At 35.9% G+C, this 19,345-nt stretch overlaps 1 protein-coding gene across 1 annotated transcript in view; it reads left to right on the plus strand.

The window, feature by feature from the left end:
* Nucleotides 1-2,110: 2,110 nt before the first annotated feature.
* The window catches only part of LOC150094830 (bcl-2-related ovarian killer protein-like), a 60,746-nt gene continuing 43,511 nt past the window's right edge, over nt 2,111-19,345 (plus strand). The window contains exon 1 of the mRNA XM_090411418.1: nt 2,111-3,040. Within this exon, the coding sequence (XP_090267544.1) occupies nt 2,330-3,040 (711 nt within the window). The 5' untranslated portion in view covers nt 2,111-2,329. The remainder of the gene's footprint in view (nt 3,041-19,345) is intronic.

Below are 19,345 nucleotides of genomic sequence, written 5' to 3' on the forward strand. Positions count from 1 at the left end.
ATCTCGTTCCACTTTGTTACGCATCAGTTATTATACCATAAATAAATCCAAATTAATTAACAAGGTAAACAACTACCAGATTGTTCTGGACTTCAACTAATGCTAGATTCTTTCATTCTACTGATTTTACTTACTTTTTTTCACTATCACTATTTTTGCATGGTTTTCCGTTTGAATACAGACGGAAATGTGTGTGTTACTGTTAACATTATTAAGAAGTCCGCAAAACACCTTCTAGACCAAAATAGTCATTGAAATGAAAATGTATGGACATTTTCTTACTTATCTATATAAAATTTCGTTTCATGTTTTCCTCCTAAAAGAATATCGCAAAAATGACACGCACACACATAAAAAAAAAAAAAAAAAAACTGAAGCTGGTAGCCTAGGAAATAAGTTACAAAATCACAAAAGACGTCTCCAATTTTCTTCAAGATAGTTTTTCCATACCTAGTCACAAATTCTATAAACTCTTTATATTCTAGGATAGATCATCAATTTAGTCATACAACAGAAGAAGCACAGGTGAACAAAATCAATAACTGAATTTCTTTTAAAATACGTCTCTCTCCATCCGGAGATCTCATTTTTAAAATTAATTTAAAGCGACATACGGGTCAAGAAAGTTTGCCGCTCAGATTTCGACTGCTCTTTGATTTGCTGGCAGTATTCCAAAGTCCAATTACAGGAACCAGTTCGTTTTTTTTTTTTTTTTTTTTTTTTTGTTCTCCGTCATTATAAAAAATATAATTTTTTTTTCTTCCCATTTTATTGAGCTACTTACAGGCATCGATTGTGGAATTAATATTTGTTGGGCATCTCACTAGATCTGCACCGAACTGCTCTGTTACCATAGCAACAGAAATATTTCAGGAAGTTGTCTGCGAACAACTCGAAATAATACATATAAAACTTTCATAATTTATCGATTAATTAAGTTAGAATTTCTGGTGAACATAAATTAGTTTTAAGCTCTTTTTTTTTTTTTTTTGCATGTTTAAACCACATCATTCGCCGAGTTCCTCGAGGCGTTAATTAATCCTTTTTCGATACGTCATTTCTTTTTTATCAGACACGCCAAGATTTTGACAAGAACTTCTGCGACAATCAGCCAGAGGAGTAAAGACCTCTTAGAAATGAGCTGATACTAATTTGCTCTATTAGTACTGTATACAAAATGCAACCTATCCCTTCCATCTATTCGCAACGATGCCGTCTTGAGCCACCGATACGTAGACAGGCATACGAAAACTGACAGTACATTATTAACTTTTCAGTTATGTCTGTAATCTCTAATGACGTCACTATGAGTACTTGCGCGTGTCTACAGCCACGATATCGTGATCCCTTGTGTTAAAAAAAGAAATTTATGGCAGCCGTTTTTTTTTTTTTTTTTTGTTAGCAATGTTTTTGTTTTTAAAACAGGTTAGTGAAAGATCTTAAATTCCATGTACTGTATTTTATTTAAAAGTTCTTGATTATTTCGTCATAACAATGATGCCTAAAAAAACTGGTGTTTCTTTGTTAAAATCCGGTTATGATTATTTTTGTCAGCTGATCATTTTCATTTTACGGACAGCACATCTAATTATAGCTAATGGCTGTCACCACACAATATTTGAGTGTATTTATTGTTTAAATGGATAAGAAGAATCCTGTTTTGCAATGGAAAACTTTATGTGCATCACAAACAAACAGAAATAAATAATTTTACGACTAAACTGATAATGTTTCAATGTTATGAAGACGTTTATTTTAATATTCCCAAATTCTTTAACTGAGAGTCGCATCAAGCTCTGGAAAAGAATGTAAAAAAGCATTCCCGTTATAACGCCATATTTCTACAAGCACCAGATTAAAAAAAAAAAAAAAAGACTTCAGTTGTCTGTCTATATACCATGAGATAAAAAAAAAAAGCTTATTCTATCTATTCCCTACTAGAAGAATGATATTAAAACCGGTTATTACTGTGGAGGGAGATAACGCCTTTTTCTCCTACTCTTTCTCTAAACACCCCTACCGATGATAATGTTGCAGCCTCAGTTGAGCGTGCGTGGTTTCCTCAATACTCGTGGCTATAGCAGTTGTCTTTAGCTGTTGATAAAGAGAAGACGCGCGACAACACGCGCGAGAAATTCTTGCGCGTGTTGATGTTTCTAATATCCACTGTTGTTGAAGGGGGAGAAAAAAATCTGCTAAAGTGAGCAGGCCAATTATTGGTTGGAAGTTTTCACTTTTAATTGGAGCGCGCGTCGTGAGCGTGAAGCTTTTATTGTTGTTGTGTAATTGATTCGTTTTTATTGCGTTGTCCAATCCATCTGCTTTAACCATGACTCTTCCAGCGGCTAATGGGAACTCCAGTCGTCCTATGATGACCCTTGCTCCTCCAACCATACGACCGCGAAAATACAGCCTGCCCGTACTATATCCAAAGCCGTCGCTGTCTGTGTACGCCGCTGCAGCGGAGAATGCTAAAGAACACGTTTCCAGGAGACGTAAGCTGAGTCAGGTGGGCCAAGTGGTCTCCCATCGTCTGTCCACTACAATCATCGGCTGGAGAGGAGCGGTGTCCCCGCAGGAAGTGGTAAGTCAGGCGAAAAGTTTATGCGGACGCTACCTAAGGGCCAAATTACGCACATGTTCAACGATTCACAAGAAACTTGGACTCCAAAGACTGAAGAGCGTTAGCAACCTAGCGCAGAACACCGACACGGCGGACGTAGCGGCTGAACTCCGTCTCTTGACCCTGGAACTGGAACGAAGCCATCCGAAGCTGTTTCAAAGCGTGACTTCGAATGTGGGACTGCATATGCTGACCTCCGAATCCGTAGTTCATAACGTGTTTCTATCTGTAGCAGAACAAATCTTTCGGACAGATATCACATGGGGAAGGGTGGTTGCACTGTTTGCTATGACGGGTGCCCTCGCTACTGACTGTATCAAAATGGGCCACCCAGAATACGTCCTTGGACTTGTACAGAGAATGGGCACCTTTGTAGAAAGGGATCTGGCCACGTGGATTTCTCAACAAGGCGGATGGGTAAGTACAAAATTCATTTCTTAGACTGACGAAATTTAGTACTGGAAATAATTACTGAAATCCCGTCAAATTCATTTTTGACACCCAGACTGAAAATTGTATGGTTGTTGTCAAGAAAAGCGAGCACACAGTTGCTGCTACTCTGTTATGCAGAGTTTATAGTTAAAGCTTGCAAGTATAGTTCAAATGAGAATAAATCCAAAACTTCACCGATCAGTAGATGGAAAATTCGATGAAAGAAAAAAGCAAATCAATCCCCTATCTAAGCTACAGTGCAAGTACACACGCAGCAAACCTCGCTGTGTATTTCATAAGAGCTAAAGCCACTAACCGAGAAACGCGATGAATTTCACTTCGGGTACCTACTGTCTTCCACGCGGCATTAACGAATAACTCGCTGCACGCTGTTCTTTAACAAATACGTAGCACTAAGGGTATTATTTTTTTTCTTCTTTTAAAAATAAACATTTGTCCTAATTCTAACTGTAAGAAAACGCTTGACTCATAACTACAAAATGACAGCAGAGTTTAACCCGAAAGGATTATTTACTGTGTAAAAAAAAAAAAAAAAAAATACCATCAGTGATTGCAAAACATTTTCCTACCACTTTAAGTTAATTTGAAATTTAAAATTTATATTTGAAACTGACGAAATAGTAATTAATCACCATCATAAAGCACTGTTAGCATCTAAAACTAACGCTGTGCAATACTGAATAGGCAAAGAATGCGAGAATTTAGAAACACTCAATTGAATGAACTTTCAAAATGTTTTTATTCTTTTTCAGTGGCGTAATTAAAGTAGGAGAATATCAACCAATTAAACTTCTATTGTGATGTGTTGTATGTATTTGTACTGTAGACAGTGGAAGAGGGCGAAGCGATATCCCTTCTTCTTTAAACAATATTAAGTTCCTCTTCTAATTATCAAAGAATTCACTGAAAGTAAACAAGGCGTCACACCTGAATACTACAATCTCCTTTCTCTTCTTTTATCCTAATTCATCCATTGTGTATTGAGAATTGAAACAGCCTGCGAGATACTGTTCATTTCAAATGATCATCATGATCATGATCCAAACTAAACTCCCTCTGTCAAGACTGTTATATCGAGTGTTCTCTGGACGGCTTCCACCACTTTGCAAGACAGGCTAACTCTCCTTCTGTTGAAAAAAAAAAAAAGCCCTTGGTGCGTTCTCCATTGAAAAACCCTTAGAAGAACTTTTTTTATGGAAAAAGCCCTAATAAGGACTTTTTCACCGACGGTTCCTTATGTAATCAAACTATTTTCCCTCGCACACTTGTTTTGACAAGAACGTACGAAGCAGTTAAATTAAATGAAAATATCCTATCACGGATATAGAAATCTTTGCCGATGCCTCTTCCTTCCGACTGTCTCCCTTTCCGCTTATTCAGAGTAAAGGTTTGAGAGCAGACCAAGCTAAATTCGAAAGTGTTTTACTCGAATCTTAAAGATTTGCTTGTTTATTTTAGAAGGGAAGAAAACTATTTTATCACGAAACTTCTTTAGGAATGGCTAATGTATAAGAGTTTGAAATCGCTCTTGCTCAGTTAAATAAGTTAAGAAAATTATGAGTTAAGAGTATAAATATTACGGTTGTTTCATTCAAATATTCTTGCCAGTAGATAAACTCACGAGGATTTCATGGGAATTTGTTGAAGTTTGAAACCAAGGTGTTCATCGGAGTAAAGCACAATTATTCTGTACGAATCCAGGAAATGCACTGGAAACTAGTTCTAATCTTGATACGTGGTTCAAGCTCACTGGCGGATGTGTTAAAAACACAATGCTAACGGAGGTAGTTACATGGAAATGCTATTAAACATCCATATTTGTTATTATCTGAAAAGAGCACGAAAAATTTCCATTCAAAATATCGGACTCAGCCGCCTTTAAAAAATGTCTGGAATTAAAAAAAATCATATTTAGATTTTTTTCTATTAAATTACGGTGTTTGGGGGAGAAGAAAATGTCGGATACGTGGCTGAGTGGACAGCATACAATTTTTATATTTCAGTTTTTCCGACTGAAAATAACGGAAAAGCTCAGAGGACAGAAATTTGTGAAATATAGGGCGATCAAAATTCACCACCAGGGGCGTTGTAAACACCAAATGCATGGACTTTGCATATCACGGAACTCGGCAGATCCCAGGAAGGTGTAAGAAGATAGACACGGGATTTCCCCTTCATTCTGGTTGTTAATACTGTCCACAGTGATGGCACTCATCTTGCTCCAATGTGCTTTACTCGTGAATCTGTACTACCTAATCAAATACAATGTTGTTTTTTGTTCAAGCGATTAAATTCCGCGAATTTAGTCGCTTGAACAAAAATTACGATGAGGTCGTAATTTTTGTCTGTAATGTATGATTAGTCGTTTTGAAGAAACGTGGTCGTTCGGAGTTAGACCTGGCAGAGGTCGCAAATCCATCAAACAACAAGTGAATGAAGTTGCTACTGCCGTTGTGTAGAAGGCCATGAATAACAACGTTGGTTCCTGCAGTGTACGTGCTGTATCAAGACACATGAATATGTCTGGAAAATTCTATTTTCCAGACATGACCAAGAAATGCAGAATCTTCCGTTCTGCATTTCTATTCATTCAAGATAAGCCTAACATACGAGTTGCGCCCGCAGGACTTTGAAAGTCGACTGACATTCGCTTTAACATTCCTTACTCAAGTGCAGTTGGACGATGTGTGACCGTGGGTGATTTTGTGGGAAGATGAGACTCACTTTCACCTGAACGCAGCTGTGAGTGCCCACAGTTTGCCAGGTATGGGCTACGCAAAATCCGCATGCAATCCAACAAATTTCTTTGCATTCACCCATAGTTATTGTCTGGCACAGAACATTTCACTGAAGCCAGAATGATCAGTCGTGCAGTTTCCTATTGCATGGCCGCTTCGTTCACCTGATCTGACCCTGTGTGACTTCTGACTCTGGGGATTTCTCAAAGACCGGGTGTATCGGGATCATCCTGATAACGTGCTAGCGCTGAAAGACAGAATAACGCAGCATGTGCTCAACATCAGTCCCGCCCAACCGCGTTCTGCAGTTGAACACACTAAGCAAAGGATGCAGCTTGTGGCACACCGAGAAGGGAAGTGAATAAAAATGTGTTATTTATGCTTGTGACGATTTTCTCCTTCTTACACACACATAGAAAAATTACTACATGTACATTCGGTACATCACTGTGCACCTCGTGAATTTTGGAACCCCCCCCCCTCAGATATCGCTTCCGAATGAAGCACAGTTTATTCCTGAAAAGTTTCGCAGTGTTTGGATCACTGAGCGGCGTTCCACAAGGCCTTAAACAGGGATACTTTAATTTTGATCACCCTGTATATACACATCGGATTTTTTTTTTCCGACTACTGTGATATGAGAAAAACTGGCGATATCTGAAAGTGATAGTTAAAGGTTGCTGTAAATTTCGTACTTAACAGAATTCGTGCGCAAGTAGCAATGACTTTTTTGAAATAAAATAGCGTTTATCATTTAACGTCTACTTTCGGAAACTTTCACATAGTAACATATAAATTTACATCATCGGAATTTTATTAGAACCAGAACCATTATCAGAACTGAACATTTTTTTTTTTGAGAGAGAGATGTTGAATAAAAGTCAGAACCTTGGGTCTGTAGTTCTACTTTTAATTGTGCAATTAATGATGTAACAACTTGTTGCGTCATTAATTTATAAAAATAATGGGTTAATTCGCCGTTATTTCAGCACCAGGACATCTCGTGCTGGTGCTGAAATTTCCTTCTGGTGAAGGAAATTTTACTGACATTAATAATGATTGTCATTTGATGACGGGTATGCCCTTGAAATATCATCCTCGAAGAACAAAGAATGTGATAGAGTTTACTTATGAAAAGAAGGTCGATTAAATAAGAGGAATTTAAATAAGGCTTACATTTATTCATTTCAAATGCCACCTGTCACACTGGCGCCAAAGCAAACTAACTACCTGACCTTTTACCTAGCAACATTTACTTTAATGGGAAGGAAAATGTATGATGATTCGTCGGTTGACGAAGAGATTAAGATCCCCCCCCCCCCTCAAGTGCAATGCAAAATTTTTATTCATACAAGTAAATAAGAAAATGTCGGACGACAATATATAAACATTGAATGTTTGGCTAATAGATGACGCTAATTTTTTGACAGAATTCATTTCATTTTTGTATTTCAAAGAGGAAAAAAAAAATACAGAATATTACTAAGCAAAGATCGAGGTAAGTATTGAGATCAGATTGTAACACCTTGTTGGAAAAAAAAAATGCACTGGTAAAACTTGTCGCGTTGATCAGCTAGCTGTTCCGACAACTACAGCGTATCCATCTGCAATCAAGAGGCTCAGTTATGCTCTCGCAACGATAAGAAATAGTAGAATTGACATTCGGTATACTGAAAGTTTTTTCTATACTAAAATGTTCACCTAAACACAACGACAAATCATATGCAGAACAACGCACTGAAGCTGAAAATACAAACCAATAAATTGGAAGATTTTTCTCCCAAGGGTTTTTTGGCTGTTTTTCAATAAGTAAAATTATCACGTTGTCAGCATGAAAATACTGCAGCGAAATGAAACTTTTCGCTGCAGTAAATATTGCTTGTAAATAACATTCATTACGTTCCCAAAGTTCTGTGTACAAACCAATATTTGCTTACTAAAAATGCAAGAACAAAATTTTGATTCTGTGTTTCATATTTGACATACAAATAAAAACTACAACATAGATTAAAATGTAGGAATGTTCAGAAACCTTTCTGAGAGGCAGCTACCGAGAAAATATTCAAATAAAGAACTGAAACAATAGGTAATTGAAGTACCTTCACACACACACACACACACACACGTGTGTGTGTGTGTGTGTGTGTGTTTTCTCTCAACTTACTGGTTGATGGATTAGCAACGCTACTTTACTATTGAATTATTATAAAATAAAGTGGTTTACCCTGCCTTCTTGTCCAATAGTATTCTACGTTTGTATATATGTGCTCACGAGGTTGGTTTGCCTGTACTGACGTACGAAAAATCCTAGATTCCAGGAGAAAACTCCTCCCCCTGCATATGAGACTGGCTAACTCACCTCTGATTGAAATGCCCAGATAAAGGTTCTTCGCGTCACGGACGGGATTCGAACCCAGATCTTTTCAACCAAAGACTCGGTTGAAACCAACTGAACTACGGAGGCGTTTTTCACACAGTAGCGACTTATAATAAATTCCGCATGTCTTTAAGGATCCTAGCAGCATCGAAATGCCACAGAAAAAAACTATAAACCAGGCTATTTTTATAAACTATAAATCGCGATTATATTTTGACCTGAAATTCATGGTTTATGATTTTTTTTAATTCTTAGAAGTGAAATCGTAGTAGTTAAAGGCCTTATTCACAAAACAAGTTATATTTCAGAATAATCCAATCTTCTCTGACTCAAAATTCTAATTCAGTGATTGTTTGTTGTCAGTGCAGTTACCTTTTTTTTTAAATTTTTTTTTTAATTGCTGAATGTTCCGCTTCTGAAGAGCCTTGCAACAGTGCCATCTTCTAGCCACTATCCTGCAACATCATTTAGGAATAGTGTGAAATTCTTACCTTTAAGGTACGCTTTACGAAATGTTTAAGCACCAGTTAGTGCATTAGAGATTTAAGATGCAAATTCGTTTCGTCCATCCATCCCTATGCAAATTATTCCAGGTTTTTTTTTTTTTTTGGGTGGATGGATTTTAATGAAATATCAGAGAAATATTTTACTCATATCAGAGAACAATATATGAATCCCACATTGCTAATTCTTTGAATACCTTCCTTGAAGAAGAATTCAGAAGTATTGAAAATGAATACAACCTATTTTCCCAAAGTAATTTTAGAAGCAGCTGAGAGCATAATAGGAAAATCTCGCAAGATAATCAAACCCTGGATTACAGAAGATATTTTAGAACTGTGTAATCAAAGGAGAAACTTAAAATCCTCAAGCAAGGATAAGCAATAACAGGGAAAAATATAAAGAACTAAACAAAATAAAGCAGAAATGATAAGTTGATTAACAAAACCTTTCACTAATACTAATTGGTCAATTGAGGATGAAAATGGCAAGCTTTTCACTGGAAAGGGTGAAATCTTGCAGCGTTGGCATGATTATCAACTAACCTTTTATCAGAAGACAGTAGCCTTAATAATCAAAACCTTGAAGACATAATACAAATGACATTAGATGAAGCAGACTTTTAATCCAAGCAAAATTTTCCTAAAAATCTTACTCTAGGATTGAGAGGGAAACGGAAAGCATACTTTTAGAGAACCAAGCAGGATTTCGTAAACACAGGAGTACAACAGATCATTTATTTACAATATATCTCGTTGAAGAAAAATATATTGAATATAATAAAATACTATGTCACAGTTTTATAGATATACAGAAGGCCTTCGATTTACGGCATGAGGTATGTGGAGAATAGTGAACAAGTAATAGATAATAGAAGAGTACGCGTAATTAACATCTTTACAATTCCTCAGAAATGGAAATCAATGACAGTAGCACAGAGGCTGCATACTTTCGCCGAAGCTTAGCCTCGGTAAACAGCGGTACTGGAATTACATTTGGTAACAAAAAAATCAATAATCTCAGATTCACCGATGACATTGACCTAATGGTGAATGATGAACATCAGTTACAAGAATTAACAGTTTCTAAGGCCCTTAGTGATTATGGATTAAAGATCAGCAATCACAAATCAAAAACGATGTCCTCAGGCAATAATCCTACGAAAATTCAGTTAATGATGAAATGGAAGAAGTAGAAAGACTCATCTACTTAAGAAGCGCACAACACCGAGATGGCTGGTCTAAACATCATATTAAAGCACGAATTGTTAAAAGCAACTGTTGCCCTTCAGAGGTTACGCCACTTTGGAAGGACAATATAATACAACTAGCTACAACACTACCTCATCGATACCCTTGTTAACTCTGTCTTACTATACGGATGTGAGAGTTGCACATTGCTAAAGGAAGATGAAAAAAGACTTATTGGCCTTCGAGATGAAGTGCTACAGAAACATTTTGAAGATACCATACACTGTACACGTAAGAAATGACGAGATTAGAAGGAAAATCTGCTCCACTGCTAGAACAGAAGCAAATACCATCATCAAATTACGTCGGAAACAGCTTTGGTGGCTGGGCCACGTGGCCAGATCCAAATAGTTTACCTAAAATAGCACCGAGAGTTTGACATCTGATAAAATACATCGAGGACGACCTAGAGTCACCTAGATAGATAGATAGTATTAGAAAAAATCGAATAATTCTTCGTTCTCCACCTTGTTAAGGAGATCCCTAGACAGAAACACCTGGAGAGAGAGAGAGAGAAAGAGAGAGAGAGAGAGAGAGAGAAAGAGAGAGAGAATGTTAGGACTGTCACCTTTATAGTGTCCCAACGGTCTACAATAACTATGGGTGAAGAAGAAAAAATGGATTATTTGTAGGGGCCCAAAAGAAGCAAAACATGTGGATATGTTATATTTATTGTAGTAATTACGTTCTGGCTAGATGGAATATAACAAATTTTGAGATTTAGGATATTCACAAGTATCTATAGCATGAGGTTAAATGGTTTTAACGAGATCATTCCTATTGGAAAATAATTTGAAGCGATGTTAATGATTTCACACACCGACTCAGTGGAATTTTATCAAATTTGGGATTTAGGAATTCCGTTCAAGTTAGTCCAATTGTTTCGAGTTGGATTTCAGTCAGACCATTTGTAGGCCAAAATTAGCAAAATAAAATTATATCCGCACTACATAAGTCAAAACAAGTCTCTTTCAATGCACCATAAATGAGTTTTTGAGGCACTCGTGAATAGAGAAAAAAAATATATGAACATATAAACAAAAGAACGTTTTCCTTCTCCAAAAAATATATAACCAAATATTTGTATCTGAAACAGATAATCCTCAGTTCACAGAGAATTATTTGTTAAATGATGAAAAAAACTGATTTCCGTTCAAACCACAGCTTTAACACACGGCTCTATACTAAAAACTATCCTGACATAAAAAACGTACAAAAGTGTTCGTCAAACGTTGTCGGATATCCTACTAGTGACGGATATCCGTGTATATAGGGGGGGGGGGGGGGGAGGAACAACAGGATAAACGGTAATGAGACTTACAATGCTAACTACTAATTCGAAAGTGTTACCAAATCAATCATGTGGAAGGAATCAGTACAGTGGAATGTTATGGACTGGATCCAAAACATTCACGTATATGAATAATTCGGAGGCAAGATGGTTTGAGCGGAAAGATCTTAAATACTTCTAGAGCGCAGTATCTTATATTTTTTTTTACATTTCAATCATCGCAAATTGCATGAAGCATCTATTTGTTAGCTTAAAGTTTGGAAAGTGGCAAGCAACATTTATTCTGATATAAAAGATGAAACAGTTCTTTATTTCTATCTTTTTAATGGAACCAGCAACCATTCAACAAATATAAGACTTCCTGATGGTCGATTATCTGGAAGCCGATCCTGAACGGTCATAATTAGTGATACCCGTTAATTACCGTATGCGGTGCGAACAACTTAAGCAGTGTCACATTAGTTTTCAAAAATGAATTCTGCAATAAAAACAATAATCTTATCGGCATTTTGTCCGGTATATCGCGTACAGGAGTTGAATGGGTGTTTCCAGATGGCGAGAAGCACTATCGAATTGAATTTCTATACTTACATTTAAGCCGATTTCGATTCCATACGCTGACTAAAAGTAAAATGAATTGTGATAAAGCCTTATTTAAATGCTACAGTCAGTTTAACGAATGTATCAAGATGTTACTATTCAAATACTAAACCGATTTGGACATCGTTCGATGCCAAATTTGCTAAAAAACAAAGGTAATTTCTTATATGTCTCACATTTGTAATGCCCATTAACAATTCCTGTGAATAACAGTATGACAAGATATCCGAGTTCAAGGTGTCGATAAATTAAAAACAAAAATTGTAATTGTAGTAATAATTATGGTTTACAAAGACATGTTTAGACTTAATATTTCTTACAACATAAAATTTAATAAAATTACAAGAATTAAATTGACTGTAAATTCAACTCGAATTAATTATAATTCACTTGAAGGTAAAATCAGTGGAAAAGAGGGAAAAAAAAACTAATGATGTATTGATACTAATCTGCATTTATCGCTATTGAAACAGGAATGAAAAAAAAACTAAAATAAAAAAAAGTTTGTACAAAATTATAAAAAGAGAGGTTTCGCTATGAATATGAATAGTGGCGCTATTCCTAATCATAAAAACTGGGACTCTAGCTGTTTTATCATATGTAATACAGAGATAATATTCCCTCCCATAATTTTTACTAAACGGACTATTTTAATAGAAGTCCAATTGAAATGATAAATTTGAAGTAATTCTGAATACCAACATTCAATAAATTCCATCAAGTCGAAGAAAAATTGTCATATTTTTAAATCGTTTTTTTTTTTTTTTGTCGATAAAACAGAATTATAAGCGAAAAACCAAGTTTATTTAATCATCTTGAACCTAGGACTAGTTTAAAAATTATTCCATAAAAGTCTACAACATGGCTAAAATACATGTCGCGGTTATTAGCTCTCATGATTGTTTACATACGGTGCCGTTTGACAACGTTTAGATTTCATTTTTGATTATCGATATTTCTGTTGTCTTTGCGAGAAGTATCATGACGTCTGTAGTAAATGTATCTAGTTCAAAGATCTCAATCTGGTGGTAGCACTCGTGTAAAAAAAAAAAAAAAAAAAAAAAACGAATGTGACAATAGTTATGGCTCGTACATCACACGCCGATATCCGTTTTAGCTCATCTGCGCGCGCTCTACAAAATACTATTGTCTCGTCTAACTGTGCCAAAACTAGTTCGATTGAAACCAAAATCTAAACAGGTATCAAAATAAAAAATTTAAAAAAATGCGCCAAAATCGAAAAAATGCAAACACGTATGTCAAATTAATAATCCTTATTTAATATAATCCCGTTTATTTAGCATCTCTGTAATAACCTAGTTGGATAAGTTAAAAGAGAGAGAGAGAGAGAGAGGTGCTCCATAACCAAAACTAGCTTTGTGTCATATCAAATATAGGAGAAGCATGATTTTCATCGAACGTAATATAAGACTTCCTGATGGTCGATTATCTGAAAGCCGACCCTGAACGGTTATAATTTAAAGAATTTAGAGTTAAAAAAAAAAGATTTTCTTTCGGAAAAACCAGCAAATCGGTCAATAATTTCCTTGATGTCAAATTTCTTTGCACGATTTTGTTTTATTGGTAAAGTCGCAAATACTGAAGGGCATTGTTACGACATAGTACTTCCCAAATAATAAAAGTAACTTGGCATCTTAGAAACTTCGTGCTGCTTAAGAACACAATCTTTCGCAAATGGCGACAATCACAGCTTATTTACTTTAGAATCATTTTCTGCACACGTCATTTCCCATTAACTTTTAACCGCACACTTTTTTATCCATAATTATTTAACTGACATTAAAACTTACATTTAATTAATTAAGGCATAAACTTTTTATAAATCTTACCAGTTTCACGATGCACCTACAGTGGAATGGTTATATATATAAGGTTGATTCTGTATTGACACCAGTTGACTTATTCAGTGGGGGCGTGCGCTTTACAGGCAGCGTCAATGTCTGATCATGAAAGCGGCGCCCGCCTTACAGACAGTTTGAATGTCTGCCCTAGATAGCAGCGGCCGTTTTTTTCTTCTGGAAACAATTAAGTGTACTTTAAACATTACTTGAAATGACATATGCAGAGAACAAATGTGTTTATAAAATATAATAAAATGATCATGAAGCTGTTCGCGAAATATTTTATATATTTCCATAAAATATTTTTCCTTAGAAATGTTATGATCGTCAAATTCTAAAGTATTTGACGATTTAGGTGATGCCAATGAAAACTAGCTATTTAGTTTAGTACGCTAAGAAGAAACAAACAGCGATTATTCAAATTCAAACGATTAATTATTTTTTTTAGTTTACCAATACAGTTTGTTTTATTTTCTTTTTTCTTTCCTTCTTCATCCTTTTCTTATTTAACTCTTTACGTCTTTTAATGCCAAAAGCAGCACTCAAATGATGCACAAAAACTTATGAAATATTCAAGGACCAATTAGGCAATTTCCTGTAAATTTCAGAACACCACCCTATTGGTGTCTTTTATCTTTTACAGGTGATAAACAGAAAAAAACAGTATTTTTAGCATGAATGTGGACTGGTTATTCCTGTTTTATCACCAGATCTTGTTGCCACATTGGCATCCACGATAGCTTCACTTTTACACTAAACTTCTCTTTAAGAAAGAAAACAAGATGTTCAGATAACCTGAATCGGTCAGTTTTACATGCAATATGCACTTTCAGAGATTTTTTTATTATTATTTTTTTCATTTAAATTAACAGGTGAAAAGATTTTACATTATATTTACATTTATATTTTACTTTTAATACAAAATTATTTACCGAGTGCTGCATGAAATAATATTCAATTGTGAAATTTCCATTACACAACAGCAGTGTACTCTAAAATGCTGAAATATGAATCCAAGGGATCGATATAATCCCACCAAGATGGATGCAATCGTTATGTACTTCAAACTTCTTGAAGCACCAGTTCAACTAACTTATTATTATAGATTAGGGATAATTTTTGTAGATTCGATCTGAGTTTCAACCTAAGTCATCGTCGATACAGACTGAGCTATGGAGGCTCTGAGAGAGAGAGAGAGTTGTTTTTTTAAAGAATCAGAAGAAAAAACACACACGCAATTTTCGCTAAGTTTTGCAGTTTCTTTAACAATTATAGGGAGGGTGTTAATGTGTGATCGAGCTCCACCCTCTGTTACAGTCACATTTTCTAATTTAGTTAATACTAAATCGATATTTATTCTTATGACAAATCACCTATAAATACCTAATTTAATTCTGGTGTGAAATATGGGTTGTTTTCTGGAACAGCTAAAACGGTTTGATGTCTAGTACCGCATGCTGGGCTTTGTTGCTATAGCTTGTGGCAACGCTTGACACTTCATCCCTCTGTGATTTATCTTAATTTTTTTGTTCTGTTGTTGACTTGCGCTGTCCTAGTAACGCGATGTACTGTAGCCTTCCGCGAAGAATTACTTTCCGATTTCTGAATACACAAAAATGATACTAACCAAGTTGTTACAATGACCTGTGTGTACTGAAAGATCTGACAGAAAGAGTTGACAAGATAACTGCTAGGGTACTATTTGACCACACTCAAGTAATCTGTGCATGAAAGACAGCATAATTCTGTTCAGCAAATTAGATTATATAACAGGCTGTATAGCAAAGAAGAGTTACCATGTTCTTCTTAGGGAAGAATACAATCGAATCTATTAGGTCACGAATTTCAACAACTCAAAGCAGTAAAACAGCAGTTTACAGTAAGGTGATTGCTTGTAAAGGCAATGAATATCAATGAAGCCGGCATAAAACACTGCTATCATGCAGTAGTCGCTATTCTTGGTCTCCATCAACGTCCACTGTCAAGAGACTTGGAATTTTTTTACGCTATTTTACGGAATTTTTTATCTAGTACTTAAGGAATCAGCCTGCTTGCTGACTCTCTCCCACAATTTCGCGACTATTAGTCATTTTTCTATATTTTCATTCATCATAATTTGTGCTAATTGTAATGACATAATTGCTCTTGATATAATGAGGTTCATGTAATTGAAAGAGTGCAAAAGAAGATGCTTGTAAACTTGTCAATAATGGACGTAATTATCGGGGATGGCATCGGTACAGTCCCTATGAATGTCATTTCTTCGATCAAAAAATCATTATAAAACGCAGCATGTGAATATTACAGCTGCAGCTAACGATTTCTTGACAGAGCAGTTCTTTACTTAATTTGAACTTAACACATTCCATGAAATACTCTATATAACTGCTTGAGTTCTACCATCCTGTATCCGCTACTTTTTTTTTACTGGAATGAAATGAATTCAAGTGAACGGATGTAGATAAAGTAAAAAGAAAGGGACAAACCAGTTTTTTTAAGTATCAAAGCTATTTCTGAATGATGAAACAAGTGTTTAACTTATCATACTATTATAAGTGAAACACTTGTTTTCACTGATAAAACAAGTGTCGACTGCCTCTGAAGATTTGTGCGCAACGATGCCCTATATGCACAGCCACATAAATCAGACAACGCCTTCTTTCAACGGGTCAACCTGTCATATGTGTTCCCTTTAAGTATTCAAAGGAGAGAGAGAGAAGTGTCTTCGGTATAGCTGGCATATGTATTAATGACATATAAAATTTCGAAATAATTTTGCAATTCCTTACCACCAGAATTATCTGTAAGCAAAGTCGAATCAAGAGTTTCACGTAGAACCGTTACTCATTGTAATATAGCAGAATGGAATACATATGAACTTATTCGCTACTGTATTCGAAACACGCTAATTTGCACAAAAAGTGAACAGACCTCACTATTTTTCTCGAACACTGAATATGAGAAATCCGTGGCACAGAAAGCTATAAAGGTAACTGGATGCATGCTAAATAACTACAGTTTCGCAGAGTATAGAAAATGGGCGGGATTTAGAATTGACTTCTAGTGAGATATTCTTATAGGCCGCCATATTAGTCGCCAACGCACAAGAATCGACTGGTAATTCCCTTAACAGTGCACTCTTAGATATGGAAGTTTGTAGTGGAACATTACGTACCGAACTCCACAGCTGATATGAATAGTTGCTATGTATAAGCCAAACATTACACCACATGGATTCGATTTGCAGGGTATAAAACTCGCTGTCTCTGAATAATAGTGAAAAGTTGTAATATAGTGACAGATCATTATACATTGCTCTCAAAATCAGATGGACGTGTTTTACTATTGGAGATGAGGATGGCCGAGAGAACGTTATCTCCCAGTCGTCCCAGAGTAGTTTCAAGGTGCAGGATATCTCTCCCTAGACCATAATGCAAATAATCAGTGAGTAACACAATGATAATGAGCCATGTCACAACATAGCGACATAATTGGAGGAAAAGAAAGTTCAAAAATTAGATTAGCCAGGACAGAGTCCTGATCTGAAGCGTACAGAGAACTTTTGGGAAGAGTCTGAAGTCATGAGAGGACGAGACCAACACGTCTAATTTCAGTACAGCAACTTGGCTGCTGTATCGGAAGAGCAATCAACCCAAATAATCGTATACATCTGTCAACATTTAGTGGAAAGTCTGTAATAAGAGTAGCCTACTAACACTATTTTAAGGTTTGAGAAACACTCAGGTTTCCTAAATTTTATTCCACAGTGTATATTCATGTCTATTAGAGGGGGGTCCCCTTGCCATAAGATGACGACTTCACGCTGTGCACCAGCTTAAGGATAGCGCAGCCATCGGATTTTAGGCATGATAGCAATGAAATATGAAATGTTTATAAAAATAAGATCAGTTTCTTTCCTGCACATAAATTGGAGATGGGGGATGGCAACCATTTAGAACCATTTAGCAAGATCATTTCCTTTCCTACACATAAATCTTGTGCATTGTTAGCTATTCTCTCTGATGAGGACAAATGGTAGCAAATCTCACACACAACTTGTTATCTGAACTTGAAATCAAGATGTATGGTTGTTGATTTGCAGATATTTTAGGGTAAGATATTTTTTTCGTCTAACACCTCGCCTTCATTCTGAAAAAAGACTGATACACTATTTCCAAAAGTATATAGTGTATAATGGAAGAAATACCGGAGAAATTCTTTTTTACTCTTTGATCTTCTCGAGTCTTTAAGACCCCTGTTCTGTCAAGTATCCTCCGACCAAGTATGAGATTAACTGTGTGACGAGAGAGAGAAAGAGAGATTGCTGAAACAGGCATATAGAATCGTGACCACTTCTACCGGAAAAAAAAAATCCTCATACCAACAAACCCTATTTATTCTGCTATCAGAAAGAGGAAGATAGCTAGGATTTCTTGATATGGGGATGGATGTGTGCTCGGATGTTTGTGAATGTCTAGGTGGCAGATACTTTCCATTGTCCAATGTGAGACCAACATTGCTTATTGATACCTGAAATGACTTAAAAAAGTTCTATGGCTGTGCTTCTAGATACAAACATGGAATTTATTGGAACAGTCTCTCCTTGGTACTAATGCGCTATAGGTCTACAACTTTTTCCGTGTGGGATTCTAAAAAGAATTGTATTCCCTTGAAATCGAGCTTGATGCTCAGTTCAAATACGTGTCCGTCACCTGTATAGTACTAGACTAAGTCAAATATCACTCTAGAACAACGCCTTAAAGTAATTCTGCTATTATTACATTAGCTCCTTTTTATCAGAAACATTTCAGACATAATCAGGTTTTGTCTGTAATGAGTTATGTCCCTTCAATAATTAATTAAAAATACATTTTTCTTATTGTAAAGATTTTAATGTGCAGAATACCACGAGAACATCTCGAAGATGTGTACAAAAGTAGGTTTAATATTTCACGCTATTAACCGGAAGATGAGTAACAGAAGTAGTTCTGTTTCCCAGGGATTGGGTGCCAATGATTAGCCGTTGTACTAGCGGTCAATGGCGTCCCTCAATTGGACGTCAAACCTGATTTTTTCGGGTTTTACGACACCTAGCAGGTTTAGTCCTCTTTCTCTTTATTGATGCATGCAGCATACCTTTTTTTGAGCAATACTGATATGGAGAATGGTCATGTCTTAATATTTCTAATATGTTTTATTAGAAATATGTTTTAAAGTGAGAAGTACTCTCGATCTGATATTTTAATTACCTGCTTATTACAAACCATTGCTAGTTCAAATGGCCAAATTTATGCTTTATAGAAATCATATTTTATAATCAGAACCAGGTGATAGTCGGCGGGATTTACTTACTATCGTAAAATTTAAAGCAGTGAGCTTAGTTGGCCGTGTAGCCCATTGATTTTGTCCCGTTCGCGACGCAGTAATGCCATCACCGCAGGTGTATCGATTCCACGAAACACTCCAAATTACTGCTTGACTTCTCCGCCAAACACACTATGCTGGTACCCGCTTTCTCTAGTTGTAAACTACAGACACTGCTTTTCAGTCACGATGTCAAAATGACTTGAAGCTCCTGTTTTTCATAGATCTAGTAACGCTCAAAAATATTAGAATACAACTGGCATTATACTACCGTAGGGAACTCAAT

Source organism: Typopeltis vanoorti, chromosome 21, assembly GCF_054136105.1.
Source record: "Typopeltis vanoorti isolate ZY-2024b chromosome 21, IOZ_Tvanoo_1.0, whole genome shotgun sequence".
In the NCBI taxonomy this organism is placed as follows: domain Eukaryota; kingdom Metazoa; phylum Arthropoda; class Arachnida; order Uropygi; family Thelyphonidae; genus Typopeltis; species Typopeltis vanoorti.